General features: G+C 41.1%; 1 protein-coding gene across 3 annotated transcripts in view; it reads right to left on the bottom strand.

Moving 5' to 3' along the window:
* Positions 1–241: 241 nt before the first annotated feature.
* The window catches only part of LOC134350860 (deubiquitinase DESI2), a 170354-nt gene continuing 150084 nt past the window's right edge, over positions 242–20511 (bottom strand). The window contains exon 6 of one of the 3 annotated variants that reach the window (XM_063056634.1): positions 242–1186. In XM_063056634.1, the coding sequence (XP_062912704.1) occupies positions 1152–1186 (35 nt within the window). In that variant the 3' untranslated portion in view covers positions 242–1151. Of the gene's footprint in view, positions 1187–16025; positions 18722–20511 lie in introns of those variants that run through there. The other 2 variants (XM_063056632.1, XM_063056633.1) reach the window with 2 other exon arrangements.

Raw genomic sequence — 20511 nt, 5'->3', positions numbered from 1 at the left:
TCATGATATAAAATAAATTTTAGTAAAAGTGAATTGTTTCCTTTAAATGATTCTGTCTCTATATATGATAATACTCCTTTTAAAGTTTCAGACTCTTTTAGATATTTAGAAATTATAATTACTAAAAAATATAAGGATCTTTATAAAGCTAATTTTGTTCCTTTAGTAGTGTCACATATCCCATGACGGGAATAAGGAACCAGCTGAGATGGAAAACACTTTGGAGTCTCGTATTGCTAGAAACTACTAATATTTATTAGTAACTACGCAATACAGTAATATAAATGTAGATAAATCAAACAGGTTAGCATTGATTAAATATCAAAGTACATAAATTAGTAAGTGTGGAAATGTATGTATGATAACCAAGCTTCCTTAAGTCTAGGGGTAAAAAGATACAGTCTTACGATGTTGAGTAAAGTTTAGTTCAGTTCAGTTCAGTTCATGGTATTTAGTTGAGTAGTGACGGAGAGAGAGAGAGAGAGAGTGAGTTGAGTCTACAGGTGAGCTGATGCTCATCGTCCTCCGAAATCCTTTACAAGTCACCGACTGTGACTTTAACCAGGGGGACCATTCTTCTGTGGTGGAACTATCACCCAGGCGAGGGTGGACACATAGACAACTCCCCACCAGTCAACCCCTTCTCCTCAAACTGGAATAGCAATTTGGATCAATCCGCCTGATCGATCCTCCAAAACCCACTTTCTCTGCGGGCACAACAATGCTCATTCAGTGTCCAGATCATGTGTCCTGAAGTCTGTATCATCTAACCTCCCATTTATTTCACCAGGCTGAGAATCACCTGTCACTCAAAGAGTCCCTCCTTCCTTTGTCTGCAAAGAAGCGCACAGGCAGTCAACAAGTCCTTGAAAGTAACATCAACAATCTGCTGAAAATCTTAACATCGAGTGTCCACGGCCTTCGGTCACCATAGCAACTTTCGAGCTGCTCAGTGCTATCTCCAAGTCCAAATTCAGTAAAAATCCAAAGTTACTTCCAATGCCTTAAAGTGACAGTCCAACTGTCAATCTTCATCTCTCTCTCTCTCTCTTTTCAAAAAGCAACATATCGGTGGTAAATAACTCTGTCTTTCTCTCCTTTCCAAACAAACCATCAATGATAAATATCTCTCTTGGTCTCTCTTCAATCAATTAATAGGGGCACTCCTGGATCCCCTCACACTCCCCTTCCTGAAGGAAAAAAAACATTTTTGCAGACGATTTTTTAAAAAATGTCCATCACAGGGTTTTAAACAATACAGGGAAAAAACATCAGATGACAAAGCAAAAATGGTTACAGTTTCCAACTTAACATTGGGATAAGCAATCAGCTATAACATTGTCAGTACCTTTCACATGTTTGATTATTAAGTCACCTTCCTGCAATACTAGACTCCAATTTAACAACCTCCTATTTTTATCCTTCATTTTATTTAAAAACACCACTGGATTATAACCCATGTAAACCACAAGTGGTCTCTGAGCAACAGAAAGGTTTTGAGGTCTCTGATCATAGGCCTCAAAATGTTCTAAAGCCAGAATAAGTGCTAGCAATTCCTTTTCAACAGTTGAATAATTTTTCTGGTGTACATTAAAGTTCTTTGAGAAATAAGCTACTGGATATTCAATGTCATCCACTCCCTTCTGTAACAGTACTGCCCCAGCAGCTTCATCACTAACACCGGTGGTTATAGAAAATGGCTTTGAAAAATCAGGTGCTTTGAGCACAGGATGGTTTCTAGACGTTCAAATGCCTCCTGGCAAAGGTCACTCCATTCAAATCTTTCACTCTTCCCCAGGAGTTTTGTTAGAGGGAGGGCGATGTCAGCAAAGTTCTTACAGAATTTTCTATAATACCCAACCATCCCTAAAAACCTTCTCAAAGCTTTCTTGTCGGTCAGAACAGGAACTTCAGCACCCGCCTGAGCCTTGGCCTGTACAGGAGCCAGCTGGCCTTGGCCCACCACATAACCCAGAGATGTGACTGTGGCATGGCCAAATTCACTTTTAGCAAGGTTCACCGTAAAATTGGCCTTGGAAAGTCTGTCAAACCATTTTTCTACAACTGCAATATGCTCTTCCCACGTGTCCTTCCAGACCACTAAATCATTGATTTAGTGTGCTTTCTAACCCTCCAATCACCGAATTGATTATTGTTTGAAATGTTTCTAAAGGATTTTTCATCCCGAAGTGTAAAACATTGTATTCATACAGTCTAGATGGTGTCACAAATGTTGATATCTCTTTAACTCTCTCTGTTAAAAGAACTCCCTGGTATCCTTTTAACACGTTAATCTTAATAAGCCTTCCCCACTCTACCAATACGATCATCCATTCTCTTTCTTTGTTCTTTCTTGTTTCTAATTCCTTGTTCAACCCTTTTACTTTTCTCAAAGTTCACTCTGTGAAGATACCATTTCATAGGCTGGGCTAACTTCATAATGATGTCATTCACTGCACCTGCGCCCCATTTCAAAACACCAATTAGTCCTTTTACTTGTTTTTTCGGCTTTGGGTCCAACTGGTGGACCTTATCAGTAATATTTTTCAAAACAATGGAATTCTGACATCTTGGTGAGTCTAGATTCAGTGAGAAAACATGTTTTTCCATTCCATTATCAGATTTCACGATTCCATTTTGTTCTACGACAATTCTCCCAGCTGCGATTTCAGTAAACAAGTGTCTTATTTTGACTTGACCATTTTGTAAACTTTCCTTAGCAAAGTCACAAAGCTTACTAAATCCCTTCCAAAGTTCTCTGAGTAGGGTCAAAGGTCCTTTTGGCCTGTAACTGAACACAGGTTCCAACAAATTACCTTTCACTGCCTTCTGAATCGAATCTCCACCAACAAGTAAAAGGCGGGGAATCCTTTCGTTCCCATTTTCCTCATTTCTCACACAATGATGTCCACCTAAAGGCATACTGTAAGCCATGTTTAAAATTTCAGCCTTGTAACCTTTCAAAACCACCACGTGACTTGCAGGCACTGTGGCTGGTCTCCACTTCCTCATCAACACCCCATCTTTAAGGTAACGTCCCGCTGTCTCTCTCTGAACCTCCTCTCCTGTGAGTGCCATCTCCCTTTAAGCCACTGTTCCAGAATCTCGCTTCTGTTCCTTGATACATTCCTTTCTCAACAAAGACAAACCTTTCTTATACACCTCACCCTTATCAATTGTACTACCCTCTGAGTCCTGCTGAAATCTGGAAGGTAGAAAAGTCTGTGACATATCATAATTTAAACCTCTGGTTTTCCTATCACAGGTCTCAGTAGCAACTTTGCTCATTAGCTGAATTGCTGAAACCCTCTTATCTTGTAGAGCTGTCAACATGCCTCCATTGTTTATTAAACTCAGTACCATCATCAGGCTGATGAAAATATGAAAGAGACCAAATAAACTACCCATCTCATTATGACCTGTACTTCGACTTGTATCCATGGCAACTCCCACTCCAAAACTACAACAATTTTTCTGAACAACAGCATGACCTTGCAGGTACTCACTTCCAAATGTCCAAAATGCCTGTGCTCATTCAGATAAAAAACTTGTTTTCTCAGTGCATACAATGCTTTGACATTAAAAGAAGTATACATTTCAATTTTACGCAATATTCTTTAGTGCAAACTTAATGGAAACCTGTTAACTTTACTTCCCATATGATTCTCAGTTGTTTGAAACCTCTTCCATCCCTCTTCTCTTTAAGATAAAAAAAAATTGTTTTCTCATGCATACAATGCTTTGACAATAAAATAAGTATACATATCAATTTTAATCAAACATACAGACTGGAAACCTGATGGAAACATCCCAGATGACTCTGACTTGTTTGAAAGGTGTTTTATGCCTCTGCTGTTTAAGATAAATATGTTGGTGTCACAGTCCATTTAATTCTTTGACATTAAAAGAAGTGTACGGTTCAATTTTACTCAAAAGTAATGAATGGAAACTTAATGGAAACCTCTTAACCTAATTTCTCTATGATTCTGAGTTGTTTGCAACCTATATTATGCCTTTGCTCTTTAAGATAAAAAAAAGTTGCTTTCACAGTCCATACAATGCTTTGACATTAAAAGAATTCAATGACATTTCAATTTTGCACAAATGTACTGACTGCAAACTTAGTGGAAAACTCGTCACTTAACTTCGCATATGATTCTGAGTTGTTTGCAACCTGTTTTATGCCTGTTCTCTTTAAGATAAAAAAGTTTGTTTCACAGTCCATGCAATGCTTTGACATTAAAAGAAGTATACATTTCAATTTTACTCAAAAGTAATGAACGGAAACTTAATGGAAATCCCTTAACTTCCCATAACCTTGGTTCTCAAGGGATATTGCAACTCTGATAAAGAAGAAGAGGGAGTTGTATGAAATGTATAGGAAACGGGGTAAATCAGGTGCTTGAGGAGTATAAGAAGTGCAAGAAAACACTTAAGAAAGAAATCAGGAGGGCAAAAAGAAGACATGAGGTTGCCTTGGCAGTCAAAGTGAAGGATAATCCAAAGAGCTTTTACAAGTATATTAAGAGCAAAAGGATTGTAAGGGATAAAATTGGTCCTCTTGAAGATCAGAGTGGTGTGCGGAACCAAAGGAAATGGGGGAGATCTTAAATAGGTTTTTTGCGTCTGTATTTACTAAGGAAGCTGGCATGAAATCTATGGAATTGAGGGAATCAAGTAGTGAGACCATGGAAACTGTACAGATTGAAAAGGAGGAGGTGCTTGCTGTCTTGAGGAAAATTAAAGTGGATAAATCCCCGGGACCTGACCGAGTGTTCCCTCGGACCTTGAAGGAGACTAGTGTTGAAATTGCGGGGGCCCTGGCAGAAATATTTAAAATGTCGCTGTCTATGGGTGAAGTGCCGGAGGATTGGAGAGTGGCTCATGTTGTTCCGTTGTTTAAAAAAGGATTGAAAAGTAATCCGGGATATTATAGGCCGGTGAGTTTAATGTCAGTAGTAGGTAAGTTATTGGAGGGAGTACTAAGAGACAGAATCTACAAGCATTTGGATAGACAGGGGCTTATTAGGGAGAGTCAACATGGCTTTGTGCGTGGTAGGTCATGTTTGACCAATCTGTTGGAGTTTTTCGAGGAGGTTACCAGGAAAGTGGATGAAGGGAAGGCAGTGGATATTGTCTACATGGACTTTAGTAAGGCCTTTGACAAGGTCCCGCATGGGAGGTTAGTTAGGAAAATTCAGTCGCTAGGTATACATGGAGAGGTGGTAAATTGGATTAGACATTGGCTCGATGGAAGAAGCCAGAGAGTGGTGGTAGAGAATTGCTTCTCTGAGTGGAGGCCTGTGACTAGTGGTGTGCCACAGGGATCAGTGCTAGGTCCATTGTTATTTGTCATCTATATCAATGATCTGGATGATAATGTGGTAAATTGGATCAGCAAGTTTGCTGATGATACAAAGATTGGAAGTGTAGTAGACAGTGAGGGAGGTTTTCAGAGCCTGCAGAGGGACTTGGACCAGCTGGAAAAATGGGCTGAAAAATGGCAGATGGAGTTTAATACTGACAAGTGTGAGGTTTTGCACGTTGGAAGGACAAACCAAGGTAGAACATACAGGGTTAATGGTAAAGCACTGAGGAGTGCGGTGGAACAGAGGGATCTGGGAATACAGATACAAAATTCCCTAAAGGTGTCGTCACAGCCAGATAGGGTCGTAAAGAGAGCTTTTGGTACATTGGCCTTTATTAATCGAAGTATTGAGTATAAGAGCTGGAATGTTATGATGAGGTTGTATAAGGCATGGGTGAGGCTGAATCTGGAGTATTGTGTTCAGTTTTGGTCACCAAATTACAGGAAGGATATAAATAAGGTTGAAAGAGTGCAGAGAAGGTTTACAAGGATGTTGCCGGGACTTGAGAAACTCAGTTACAGAGAAAGGTTGAATAGGTTAGGACTTTATTCTCTGGAGCGTAGAAGAATGAGGGGAGATTTGATAGAGGTATATAAAATTATGATGGGTATAGATAGAATGAATGCAAGCAGGCTTTTTCCACTGAGGCAAGGGGAGAAAAAAACCAGAGGACATGGGTTAAGGGTGAGGGGGGAAAAGTTTAAAGGGAACATTAGTGGGGGCTTCTTCACACAGAGAGTGGTGAGAGTATGGAATGAGCTGCCAGACGAGGTGGTAAATGTGGGTTCTTTTTTTAACATTTAAGAATAAATTGGACAGATACATGGATGGGAGGTGTATGGAGGGATATGGTCCGTGTGCAGGTCAGTGGGACTAGGCAGAAAATGGTTCGGCACAGCCAAGAAGGGCGAAAGGGCCTGTTTCTGTGCTGTAGTTTCTATGGTTCTATGGTTCTATATGATTTTGAGTTGTTTGCGACCTGTTTTATGCCTGTTCTCTTCAAGACACAAAAGTTGTTTTTTCAGTACATACAATGCTTTGACATTGAAAGAAGTATATATTTCAATTTTACTCAAAAGTACTGACTGCAAACCTGATGGAAACCTCTTAACTTAATTTCCCATATGATTCTGAGTTGTTTTCCGCCTGTTTTATGCCTTTTCTCTTTAAGATTAAAGAAGTTCCTTTCACACTGCATACAATACTTTGACATTAATAGACGTATACATTTCAATTTCACTTAGAAGTACTGAATGACAGTCAATGAAGAGGAAAGGTATTACCCGGGAAAGGAGTCTATGCTGACCAGGCATTCCTCATGGTCTGGATCTCCATGTGTCCATGGGGTACTCCTTCTCCACGATGGTTGGTCTCTGACTGCTGGAGAGCTATTGTCCTTGTGTATTTAGAGCCCTTGACTCTTATAGTGTTCCTCATCAATTGAACCATTGGATCTCCAACCCATTGGCTCAAGGTCACCTTCTCACTGGTCATTGTACAGGGCTACAGCCAACATTGTGCCATGGCTCTGCCCACCCCAGCCTTGTGTATTTGTGTCTTTACACTATGACTGGTCCAAATCAGTTAACTGAGGCAACCCAGACAGAGTCTAATGAGATTACAGATTGCTTCTTTGGTAGGTCTGGCATTTAACATAACAAATAGCTACTTGTCTGAGAATAGTCTAAGGTTTAGCAGGTCATCCCAGGGTGACCAGGGATGGGAGCTCAACGTTGAGGGATATTCAATATTCAGGAGGGATAGACATGAAGGAAGGGGAGGTGGGGTGGCGTTGCTGGTTAAAAAAGAGATTAACGCAATAGAAAGGAAGGACATAAGCCGGGAAGATGTGGAATCGATATGGGTAGAGCTGCGTAACACTAAGGGGCAGAAGACGCTGGTGGGAGTTGTGTACAGGTCACCTAACAGTAGTAGTGAGGTCGGAGATGGTATTAAACAGGAAATTAGAAATGTGTGCAATAAAGGAACAGCAGTTATAATGGGTGACTTCAATCTACATGTAGACTGGGTGAACCAAATTGGTAAAGGTGCTGAGGAAGAGGATTTCTTGGAATGTATGCGGGATGGTTTTTTGAACAAACATGTCGAGGAACCGACTAGAGAGCAGGCTATTCTGGACTGGGTTTTGAGCAATGAGGAAGGGTTAATTAGCGATCTTGTCGTGAGAGGCCCCTTGGGTAAGAGTGACCATAATATGGTGGAATTCTTCATTAACATGGAGAGTGACATAGTTAATTCAGAAACAAAGGTTCTGAACTTAAAGAGGGGTAACTTTGAAGGTATGAGACGTGAATTAGCTAAGATAGACTGGCAAATGACACTTAAAGGATTGACGGTGGATATGCAATGGCAAGCATTTAAAGGTTGCATGGATGAACTACAACAATTGTTCATCCCAGTTTGGCAAAAGAATAAATCAAGGAAGGTAGTACACCCGTGGCTGACAAGAGAAATTAGGGATAGTATCAATTCCAAAGAAGTAGCATACAAATTAGCCAGAGAAAGTGGCTCACCTGAGGACTGGGAGAAATTCAGAGTTCAGCAGAGGAGGACAAAGGGCTTAATTAGGAAGGGGAAAAAAGATTATGAGAGAAAACTGGCAGAGAACATAAAAACGTACTGTAAAAGCTTTTATAGATATGTAAAAAGGAAAAGACTGATAAAGACAAATGTAGGTCCCCTGCAGACAGAAACAGGTGAATTGATTATGGGGAGCAAGGACATGGCAGACCAATTGAATAATTACTTTGGTTCTGTCTTCACTAAGGAGGACATAAATAATCTTCCAGAAATAGTAAGGGACAGAGGGTCCAGTGAGATGGAGGAACTGAGTGAAATACATGTTAGTAGGGAAGTGGTGTTAGGTAAATTGAAGGGATTGAAGGCAGATAAATCCCCAGGGCCAGATGGTCTGCATCCCAGAGTGCTTAAGGAAGTAGCCCAAGAAATAGTGGATGCATTAGTGATAATTTTTCAAAACTCGTTAGATTCTGGACTAGTTCCTGAGGATTGGAGGGTGGCTAATGTAACCCCACTTTTTAAAAAAGGAGGGAGAGAGAAACCGGGGAATTATAGGCCGGTTAGCCTAACGTCGGTGGTGGGGAAACTGCTGGAGTCAGTTATCAAGGATGTGATAACAGCACATTTGGAAAGCGGTGAAATGATCGGACAAAGTCAGCATGGATTTGTGAAAGGAAAATCATGTCTGACGAATCTCATAGAATTTTTTGAGGATGTAACTAGTAGAGTGGATAGGGGAGAACCAGTGGATGTGGTATATTTGGAATTTCAAAAGGCTTTTGACAAGGTCCCACACAGGAGATTAGTGTGCAAACTTAAAGCACACGGTATTGGGGGTAAGGTATTGGTGTGGGTGGTTAGCAGACAGGAAGCAAAGAGTGGGAATAAACGGGACCTTTTCAGAATGGCAGGCGGTGACTAGTGGGGTACCGCAAGGCTCAGTGCTGGGACCCCAGTTGTTTACAATATATATTAATGACTTGGATGAGGGAATTAAATGCAGCATCTCCAAGTTTGCGGATGACACGAAGCTGGGTGACAGTGTTAGCAGTGAGGAGGATGCTAAGAGGATGCAGGGTGACTTGGATAGGTTGGGTGAGTGGGCAAACTCATGGCAGATGCAATTTAATGTGGATAAATGTGAAGTTATCCACTTTGGTGGCAAAAATACGAAAACAGATTATTATCTGAATGGTGGCCGATTAGGAAAAGGGGAGGTGCAACGAGACCTGGGTGTCATTATACACCAGTCATTGAAAGTGGGCATGCAGGTACAGCAGGCGGTGAAAAAGGCGAACGGTATGCTGGCATTTATAGCGAGAGGATTCGAGTACAGGAGCAGGGAGGTACTGCTGCAGTTGTACAAGGCCTTGGTGAGACCACACCTGGAGTATTGTGTGCAGTTTTGGTCTCCTAATCTGAGGAAAGACATCTTTGCCATAGAGGGAGTACAAAGAAGGTTCACCAGATTGATTCCTGGGATGGCAGGTCTTTCATATGAAGAAAGACTGGATGAACTGGGCTTGTACTCGTTGGAATTTAGAAGATTGAGGGGGGATCTGATTGAAACGTATAAGATCCTAAAGGGATTGGACAGGCTAGATGCAGGAAGATTGTTCCCGATGTTGGGGAGGTCCAGAACGAGGGGTCACAGTTTGAGGATAGAGGGGAAGCCTTTTAGGACCGAGATTAGGAAAAACTTCTTCACACAGAGAGTGGTGAATCTGTGGAATTCTCTGCCACAGCAAACTGTTGAGGCCAGTTCATTGGCTATGTTTAAGAGGGAGTTAGATATGGCCCTTGTGGCTACAGGGGTCAGGGGGTATGGAGGGAAGGCTGGGTTCTGAGTTGGATGATCAGCCATGATCATAATAAATGGCGGTGCAGGCTCGAAGGGCCGAATGGCCTACTCCTGCACCTATTTTCTATGTTTCTATGTTTCTATTACCTGAAGCTTCTTGTGTCTACAGTCAATTGCTCTGATTAGATTATCCAAGAGCAATAATCAGTTCAGAGTCCACAAAATGGGGGGAAACGAAGACAACTGGCTTGTCTGCTTCCCCTGTCCTTGATTAGTTTCTTCTGGTCAACATATTTTTGATTGGTCAGGGCTTGACGGTATACGGGGAGAAAGCGGGAGATCGGGGCTGAGAGGAAAATTGGATCAGCCATGATGGAATGGTGGAGCAGACTTGATGGGCCAAATGGCCTGATTCTACTCCTATGTGTTATGGTTACAAATTGGGCGTCACAGTAGCATAGCAGTTACAGCTTAGGGCTTCCAAGGTCAGAGTTAAATTCCGATGTCATCTGCAAGGACTCTGTGAACAGTCCAAAGATGTCTCATTAGTAGGTTAATTGGTCATTGTAAATTGTCCCGTGATTAGGCAGGGGTTGCTGAGTGGCATGACTTAAAAGGCTTAGTCCACACTGTAGCTCCATAAACAATTAAGTAAATAACCTCCCCATTTGTGGCAATCTGGTATCTTAATTACCAGGAGTGGTAGTTCTTCTCCTTTTTAAACTCCAGTTATTAACTGAACTTAAATTCCACAGCTAAAAAAAATCAGGTGTTGGAGGAACTCAGCAGGTCATGCAAAATCTATGGAGGAAATGGGCATTCAAGGATTTAGGGTAGGATTAGGGCCTAGACAGAGTTTTCCCTTTACAAAGTCAGTCAAAGTTGATTTTATTCTCATATACATATTTTTGTGATGTAGTAGTCATTAGATGGCCACCATTTATTGACCATCACTTCTTGAGTTTCCTATTATTTACCCTATCTCCATCCTCATCATTTTGTATATCTCCAGCCTTCTCTACCCGAAAGGAAATGACCCTTCACCCATGCATTGTACCTTTGACTTGCCAAATCTATTCTTATTTAACTAGTTGCAGTGCCATTAAACACATAGTGCTGTAGAGATATGACAGTCTCGACAAAGATTGTGCAGGGGTCATCTCTTACTAATGCTGATGGTTAGGTGCATCTGCTACAAATGGATTGGAGAGGATAAGGTGTTAAGTTTTATCCTTCATTTGTTACTTGCCACAAACCTGAGTTTTCCTGATGCATACGATCTAATGCCACTGACCTGATGGTGTCAGAATCAGTATCAGGTTTATTATCACCGGCATGTGTCGTGAAATTTGTTAACTTAGCAGCAGCAGTTCAATGCAATACATAATATAGAAGAACAAAAACACAAAATAAAATAACAATAATAATAAATCAATTACAGTGTACATATATTGAATAGATTCAAAATTGTGCAAAAACAGAAATACTATATATTAAAAAAGTGAGGTTCAATGTCCATTTAGGAATCGAATGGCAGAACGAAAGAAGCTGCTCCTGAATTGCTGAGTGTGCGCCTTCAGGCTTCTGTATCTCCTACCAGTGAGAAAAGGGCATGCCCTCAGTGCTGGAGGTCCTTAATAATGGAAGCTGCCTTTCTGAGATACCGTTCCCTGAAGGCGTTCTGGGTTCTTTGTAGGCAAGTACCCAAGATGGAGCTGACTAAATTTACAACCCTCTGCAGCTTCTTTCCATCCTTTGCAGTAGCTGCCTGCCCCCCCCCGATACCAGATAGTGATGCAGCGTGTCAGAATGCTCTCGACTGTACATCTACAGACGTTTTTGAGTGTATTTGTTGACATGCCAATACACTTCAAACTCCTAATGAAGTAGGAGTCTTGCCTTCTTTATAACTGTATTGATATGTTGGGACCAGGTTAGATTCTCAGAGATCTTGACACCTAGGAACTTGAATCTGCTCACTCTCTCCACTTCTGATCCCTCTATGAGGATTGGTTCCTTCGTCTAGGGCCAATGGAGATTCTGAGGTTACTCACTGCAGCAATACCTTCTCTGGTGGGTCAGGATGTACTCAGACACATTGCCAATCAGGTATGATCTGAAAGTGGGCCTATGCTAGCGTATTGTTTGACCAGTCTGATTGACAATTATTTAGACTCCTGTCCAATGATGTCAAGGTCGGGTTTTATTCTACTGTTGCAATAAAGCAATAATTGTTGCGCAATGAGGGCTTACTGAGGGACAGATAAGAGCCAATCATGTTGTTGTGGGTCAGGAGAGCTACAATTACCAGTTGTTTTTTGGACTGGAGTTCTAAATACGGGTAGAGTGGGCAGAATCTTATACTGCTAGGCACACTGCTCTAGGATTAACATTTAACCAGTCCAGTCTTCTTATACATACATTAAATACTTCAGCTAACCCGGAGGCATTCTCCGTGGCTCAAGAAAGTGGAGAGGTTTGATGGAGGAGCACGATTGGTTTAGGTGATGTAAATGGAAGGAAATTGTTTCTATTAACACAGACCGCAGTTATGCTTGCCTTTTTGTCGACAACGTGGAAAGTTCATGTTCCAAGCTTTCCCTTGTCATGTTCTCTGACTCTTTTTGTACTGCATTGACAGCTGCATTGGTGCTGCTTCATGCACCCATGCGGAGCTCATCAATCTTATCAACGTCCACCCTACCCTTAAATTCACTTGATCCATTTGAGAGCTCTCTCCTCTTTCTTGATCTGTCTCCATCTCTAGAGACAGTCTGTCCATTGATAACTTTTGTGAACATAGTGACTTTGACAACCATCTTGACTATACCTCTTCCCACCCTGTCACTTGTAAAAATGTCATTCCCTTGTCTCAGTTCTTTTGTCTTCACTGCATGTTCTCAGGATGAAGCTTTCCAATCCAGAACATCTGAGATACCCTCATTCTTCAAAGAACATATTTTCCTTCCTCTAGCATTGCTGCTGCCTTCATTTGCATCTCCTCCATTTCCCAGACATCTTCCTTCTTCCCATCTTTCTGCCGCCCTGTTTACCTTGTCTTTACCTACCACTTCACGAGCTTCCGCATAGAGCACATCATTCTTTGCAACTTCAATGGGATCCTTTCATCATAACGTACATCTTTACCTTCTCCACTTTCTGCAAGGGTCAAGTTCTCAATGATTCCCCTGTCCATTTGCCCCTCCCCACTAATCTCCCTATTGGCATTTATCCCTGCAAGCAGCACAAGTGCTACATTTGCCTATTCACCTCTTCCCTCACCTCCATTTAGGGCCCTAAAGAGTCCTCCAGTTGAGGCAAAACTTCACCTGTAAGTCTGTCGGGTCATCTACTGTATCCGGTGTTCCAGTGCGGCCAACACTACAATGGTGAGACCCAACATTTATTGAGCGTCTTTGCACTGTCTGCAATAAGCAAGATTTCCTGTTAACTAACCATTTTAACTCCACATTGCCATTCCCACATGTCAGTCTATAGTTGCCATACTGCCATAAGGAGGCCACTCTTAAGTTGGACAGCAACATCGCATAATATTCTGTCCGGTAGTCGCCAACCTGACAGCATCAACATTAATTTCCCTAATTTCTGGTAATTTCACCCTCCTCCCCTTTCTCTTTTTCTATTCCCCATTCTGGCTCCTCTCTTCGCCCTTCTCTTCTCCTCACCTACCTATTATCTCCCTCTGGTGCCCCTCCTCCTTTCTTTTCTCCCATGGTCCACACTCCACTTCTTCTTCAGCTCTTTACCTCTTCCACCCATCACATCCCAGATTCACACTTCATCCCCCTTCCCCATCACCTTCCAGCTTGTACTCCTTTCCCTCCCCCATCTTCTTCCCTCTTCCATTCCAGTCCTGATGAAGAGCCTTGGTCCAAAACTTTTACTCTTCATTCTTCTCCATTGATGCTGCCTGATCTGCTGAATTCTTCCAGCATTGTGTGCGTGTTCCCATTGGCAGCTGCATTAAGGACCAGGGATGCACATGTAAAACTATGCAATGAAGACACATAGGGGAATGTAAAGAACTTTACTTTTGAACTCAGGTTATGTATGATCTAAACTCACTGTACAAAGAAGTGGAAACAAAATCAGTGCCAATAAAAGAAAATAGCACAAGCATTCTAATTGGCTGCATCACCATCTGATACGGAGGGCCACTGCACAGGAACAGAAAAAGTTGCAAAGTTGATAATTTACTGCGCACTAGCTTCCCCAGCATTGAGGACACCTTCAAAAGGTGATGCCTCAGAAAGGTGGCATCCACCATTAAGGACTCCCATCACCCAGGACATGCCCTCTTCTCATTGCCACCATCAAGGGAGTGGCATAGGAGCAAACACTTGATGTTTTAGGATGAGTTTCTTCCCCACAGCCATCAGATTTGTGAATGGACAATGAACACTATCTATTTTTCGGTGTTTTTTAAAATTTCTTTTTGCATTAATTTAAAATTATAGATTTTTTTGTTATGTAATGCAATGTATTGCTGCTGCAAAACAACATATTTCATGAAACATGCTAGTAATATTAAACCTGATTCTGATTCATTTGAGAATTTAAAAAGGTGGAAGATAGTGTTACTCTGCAAGGAGAGGTCATTGATTTGATGGGACAAGATACTGCCTCCTGTGCTGTGGCAATTCTATGATGTAAAATTAAATCCCAATACGAAGAAGAGGTATCCCTTGATATTCTGGTTAACACTGCCGTTTTCAGGAAACGCCACTGATTAATTACTTCATGAGTGGACACTGCAGTTTGTCATGTGCTTGTGTAATGTACTCTTTCCTGCAACCTGGTGTCTATTGCATTAATCATTTGAAGTAACCCCATTCGAAACAAAGAGAATAATGGTATTGTGTTCACTTCATAACAGGAAGGACATGAAAACTTTAGACATGATACAGAAGAGATTTACAATGCTGCTGCCTGGATTAGAGGACTATGTGGATAGGTTAAGAGAGCTAGGGCTTTTCTCTTTGGAGTGAAGGAGGATGAAAGGTGACTTGATTGAGGTGTAGAAGGGGATGACAGGCATAGATAAGAGTGGGCAGCCAGAGACGTTTTCCCAGGGCAGAAATGGCTAATATGAGGGGATATAACTTTAAAGTGTTTGGAGAAAAGTATAGGGGAAGAGGAACGTCAGAGGTAAGTTTTATGTTTAAACAGAGAGTGGTAAGAGGAAGGTACCGGGGAAGTGGTAGAGACAGATACATTAGGGACTTAGGCACAAGGATGATAAAAAGTCAATCAGATATATAAAGGGTTTCAGGGAATGAACCTGGTCAAATGGAGGCACTGGAAATCTGCAATATATAATGTGGAAGTTGTAATCATGCAGCATATTCTCAAAAAGGACAAAAACAAGTTAAAACTTTTAAATCGTAGTGAAGTTATACCAAACAGAAATGAAATGCAGGATTGGAATGGGCACCTCGAGGTGATCAATTAGTGTCAAAGCAGCAGAGGCATTTTGAGGAGGAGATGGGAGTGAAAGTATAAAACCAGTTAAAGGGAAAACTCAAATCTGGATATCAAACACATATAGGATAAGAGAAGGCAGAAAACATGAAACGTGTTGAACTACAAGAGATTTGGAAGGACAAATAGGCTAAGGGTGAAAAGCAAAATTTAAGGGGAACTTCTTCACTCAGAGGGTAGGAAAAGCATGGAATGAGCTGACAGCAGAAGTGGTGAATGTAGGTTCGATTTTAAAATATCAGTGAAATTTGGATAAATACTAAATGGTGGGGAATGCTCGGATACGGTTCAGCTGCGAGTTAATGGGACTAGGCAGACTAATAATTTGACATTGACTAGATAGGTTGAAGGGCCTGTTTCTCAACTGTTTTAGATTCACAGTGAATCTTTAAAATGTGGAGAGAAAATATGAATAAGTAATATCAAGGAAAATCACAAATTGCTTTATTTATAAATAAAATAATGATAAAGTCTAATTAGAGACTACAATCGTAGTCTGTATGTGATGGCAGAGGACTCTAATGGATACTTGGCATGTTTACAATTCAGATATTCATAATATGTTAACGTGTGACATATTGGAAATGATAGATAGAGGTTGATGGAACTGGTTGATGTTTGATGGATCTGGAAACACAAGAGACAGAAGATGCTGGAATCTGGAGCAACAAACAATCTGCTTGAGGGGCTCAACGAGTTGGGCAGCATCTGTGGGAGCAGAGGAATTGTTGATGTTTGGGTTCACGACTGCATCACAGCTGATGATGGAGCCCCAGATGAAGTCTATCCCTTATTCTAAAATAATAAGCTACATAGACTCTATTATCTCTAATCCATTTTGCTTATAAATGTAATGCCACAGGATTGGAAGATGGCTTGTATTAATATTGCTTAATGAAAGTAGAAGTGATGGAACAAATAACTAGATGTAGATTATGGGTGTGAGAAACTGAATTCCTAAAACTAAAACACACTTAAAAAACAACCAAGTTTTACAATAAACAATTCTTTAATGTTGCCATCACATCATTTATTCAAAAAATAAAGTACAAGAATTACTTTTAAAGTATGCAAGGTTTGGAATAGTAAAGGGCTTACTACCTACATATTTTAATGGAATATTTAACTGGATCAAACCTTACAGCTACTGGAGTGGAAAACACATTTTGGATGAGGTATTTTGGATGAATTGACCTGGATTATCAATAGTACCCTATATCATAATTAAAAGGCACCTCACAGATGTACCCTGGCAATTGAGTGCGTATGCTCTGGATTGACTAAGAGATGATGCTGTGCAGGCTTGCACAACCTTTACACAATGAATAATGACTGCTATTAATACCCACAACTCTTGCTCAGTAAGGAAGTGCTCCACCTTAGAGTCAGTGGGATTGTACAAGTTTTTGAGAACAATTTCAGAGAATAGGGCAACCACAAATCTGCTTACAGAAATGAACCAAGTAGCAGCCTCATAATGCTTATTATTCTTCAGTAATGCATGCTGCCAAATTATTTCTTACGACTTCAAGCAACAAAACTCAGAAGGGTGGGCAGATTTGAATTCATCTGTCCTTGAGCCACCTCTCAGACAGAAGCAACAAGAGAAAGGGAGAACAAACACTGGACTGGAATTAACTTTATGCTTACATAAACAACAATGGCAAATGATCCTGACAGCAGTTGTGTTGCCAGCAAGAGTCAGGCAGTGTTAGGAATACTACTAAAACAGCAACATAATCCTTGGCAGGGTGTCAAGAGCTCCTATTTGAAGCACAATTAGATTTAGGAATCAACTTCAATCAAAATTATATCAGCTCCAACTAGTGTCACAATGTTAACAGTAAAAGATGTAAAAGACTTGGTAATATTACTGTTTATGTATAATATCAAATGTATTTGAATAAAAACCAGCTTATTATGCTTTCGTTACTTATCTGTGGGCTGACTAACAAGTTCTGATTAGCATGGTACCCAAGGAGGATTTATGTACAAGCACAGATCACAATGCCTCTTTAAGTAACCTTGTACAAGTTTAAGATAGTCTGTAGAAAATTTCTAAGGCACACAACAGTGTAAAGTATCAACTGCAAGGACAACTTGTTAAGGGTTGCTGAGACAAAACTAAAATAAAGGAATAAGGGTTTGGACCAGTTTGAGATGGTTACATTATTTATGCTGAGCTGGCTGGAACAGACCAAAACACCACCTAAGAATACAGTAAATCACTTCTGGAGGGAAAACTTACATCACAAAATCCCAAGAGTCAAAATGATTCCATTCTTTAAAAAAAATTGTTTCAAATTGCATGATTCACAATAGTCTAAGTATACATCTTAAAGTGCTAATTTCTCCTAGAATGTAATTAACTATAGAGTTTCAAGATTTTAAAAAATTCTTCAGATGCAACTGCTAATGTTAAAGTTTAAAAAGACAATGTACAATACCACTTGAATGGGGCATCCTCATGGTATGCCAGGTAGTTTTGGTTAGTTCGACTTACTGTCCAATGCAGTTGAAGAGGTCTTGTATTCTTTGCCCCAAGAACACTAATTATTTCATTTTAAGAAAAAAAACAAGTTCCTTGTTCAGAAAATGCTGGTGAAAAGCTTATTGCTCACTATGTTTTAGATTGTGTCCAGCAACATTTTAACTTTGCATTTTGTAGACTGGTACAGTTTTGGAAGCTTTTAAAAAGATTTTTGTTTTATAAATAGAAGTATTTTTAAAATAAAGAACACTTGGAAAGTCTAGCAACTGTTTTCTATTTTAATCATGGAGTGTGTGGGATTGAAAATTATGCAAAAAAAGCCATTGAATATACCCCAGCAAATGAACAGTTTCATTACTGTACCAGTCCACTTCAAAGATTGCTTAAAAAGATAAAATCACTACTACTGGGCATTAGTGTTGATCCCAGTTTTAGCAACATGGGACATTGTAAACAATTATCCAAAATACTGTCATATGAACCTTACAATGTAAGTTCTTTGCAGTGACCCCTCTTCAAGCCTCAGAAAGTGGTGTGTGTCCTTTGCACGCGCGTTCTCTCTCTCTCTCACACACACACACACACACACAGAACAAAAGCTACAAAAACAAAAACAGTTGATTCTAGGTAAAACACTTGAGAAAATGTAAAACAAAACCCCAGAACATTCAGCAACCTGCAGCACAGTTCCTAACAATTGCAAATAGTTTCTTTTCTTAAAAATAAAAGGTCAGTTGCAAGTCTACAAGAAGTCAGTTCTTGAGTCACTGTGCAGGATCACAGTTTGGTATGGTGTCCTGGCCTCACTAACGTTGACTTAGATGTAGATCCTGAAGCCGTTGAAGCCACTGCCTCTTCTGCCTCCTCGAGCTCCTCCTGCAGCTCGTGGCTCACGCTGGTCTGGAGGGCAGCTGGTGTCAGCCATTCTTTCGGCAAGCAGCTCTGCAGGAATGGAATGCACGAACTGAAGTGAGCCAACCGATTGACCCACCGAGGGATCTCTTTCCCGCACAGGATCTGTTGTTCAGAAAATTAAAAAATGGGCATTTTTATGTGGATTCGAAAAGCACAGCTTTTTTAAATGAAAAGCATAGATTCAATTCTTCATGGACAAATGAAAGTGCAGATTTGAAATTCCATCACTGGCAAAGCTCTCCCCACCATTGAGCACATCTACAAGGAACATTACAATTGACCACGTTCTCTTCTCTCTGTTGCCATCAGCAAGGAAGTACAGGAGCATTAGGTCCCACAGCACTGGGTTCAGGAATAGTTATTACTGTCCTGAACCAGTGTGGACAACTTCACTCACCTCAACACTGAACTAATTCCACAACCTACTGACTCACTTTCAAGGACTCTACAATTCATGTTCTCAATATTTATTACTTACTTATTATTTGTTTTTCTTATATTTGCACACTTTGCCTTTTGTTGCACATAGATTGTTTGTCTTTGAGTTTTTCATTTATTCTACTGTATTTCTTTGTTGTACTGTGAAAGCCCACATGAAGAGAAATCTGACATATACGTACTTCGATAATAATTTAATTTGATTCTGAGACTGAAGTCTCAGATGTGCACAGCAAAGCACAAAATTTCTCTCCCTTAAACTTGTACTTCTACTCAACTTCTGGCTAACACGAGAGAGCACAGTTTTAAGGTGGTTGGTAGTAGGTAAGGTGGTTGGAGTTTGTGCGCATGCGCCGGTCGTGCATGCAGCCGGTTACAGTTGCTCCGCAGTTTCTTACCTTTAAACTTTTTAACTTAGTTAGTTGCTGTATTTTTTTTCTCATGGTAACACGTTGAAGCTGCACCCTCTCTAACATGCTGGTGGAAAGTTTTACTTGTTTTTTTTAAGCGCTGGAATTAGTTACATTTGGGCACGTCTCGTTAGCGTGGCAGCAGGATGGCCGCATTGTGTATTCCAGGGACCAATTGATTTAGCGAACAGAGCAGCGGACATACCTGCTGAAATCTGGAGGAAAACACACAGAGGATGCAGAGGGGGATCAAAAAGGCGAGGGAAGAGGACCGGGTCGAGACAACAGAGGCTTTTGGAGAACAGAAGTTAGAAGCCTTGTCTCCCCTCTCTTATCATGGGAAATGTGAGATCGCTGGGGAATAAAATGGACGAACTGACTGCGCTTGTCAGGAGTCAAGAGAACATTTCGGGAGAGCAGTGTCATGTGCTTCACTGAGACGTGGCTGCATGAGGACATACCCGATCAAAGTGTCTCCATAGAGGGCTTCCAGACCGTTCGAGCTGACCGGAATTGCACTGAGAGCGGTAAGCGTAAAGGAGGGGGGCTGGTGGTTCTGGTAAATAACAGATGGTGCAATCCTGGCATATTACGATCAAGGAACAGGTCTGTACCCCGGATATTGAACTTTTTGCTGTTGGACTCCGGCCATATTATTTGCCAAGGGAAATCTCGCATGCAATTGTGGTTGTTGTGTACATCCCTCCCTCTGCCAACCCGACGTCGGCGTGTAACATCAATTACACCGTCATAGCCAGATTACAAACCCAGCACCCGAGTGCCCTTATTACCATCTCGGGTGACTTCAACCAAGTTACCACGGCTAGAACACTGCCCAACTTCACGCAGTATGTGAGCTGTACAACCAGAGGGGAGAGGACTCTGGATTTGATGTACGCTAACGTTAAGGATGCATACAGCTCCTCTCCCCTCCCCCCACTGGGAAGGTCAGATCACAACCTGGTGCAAAGTAAACCTACAACCTCGAGGACAGTGAGAAAATGGTCGGAGGAGGCTTATGAGGTGCTCCAGGGTTGTTTCGAG

The sequence above is a fragment of the Mobula hypostoma genome, chromosome 8 (assembly GCF_963921235.1).
Source record: "Mobula hypostoma chromosome 8, sMobHyp1.1, whole genome shotgun sequence".
Classification (NCBI taxonomy): domain Eukaryota; kingdom Metazoa; phylum Chordata; class Chondrichthyes; order Myliobatiformes; family Myliobatidae; genus Mobula; species Mobula hypostoma.
Note: the sequence above shows the minus strand (reverse complement) of the source record. Positions and strands in the feature narration are given on the sequence as shown.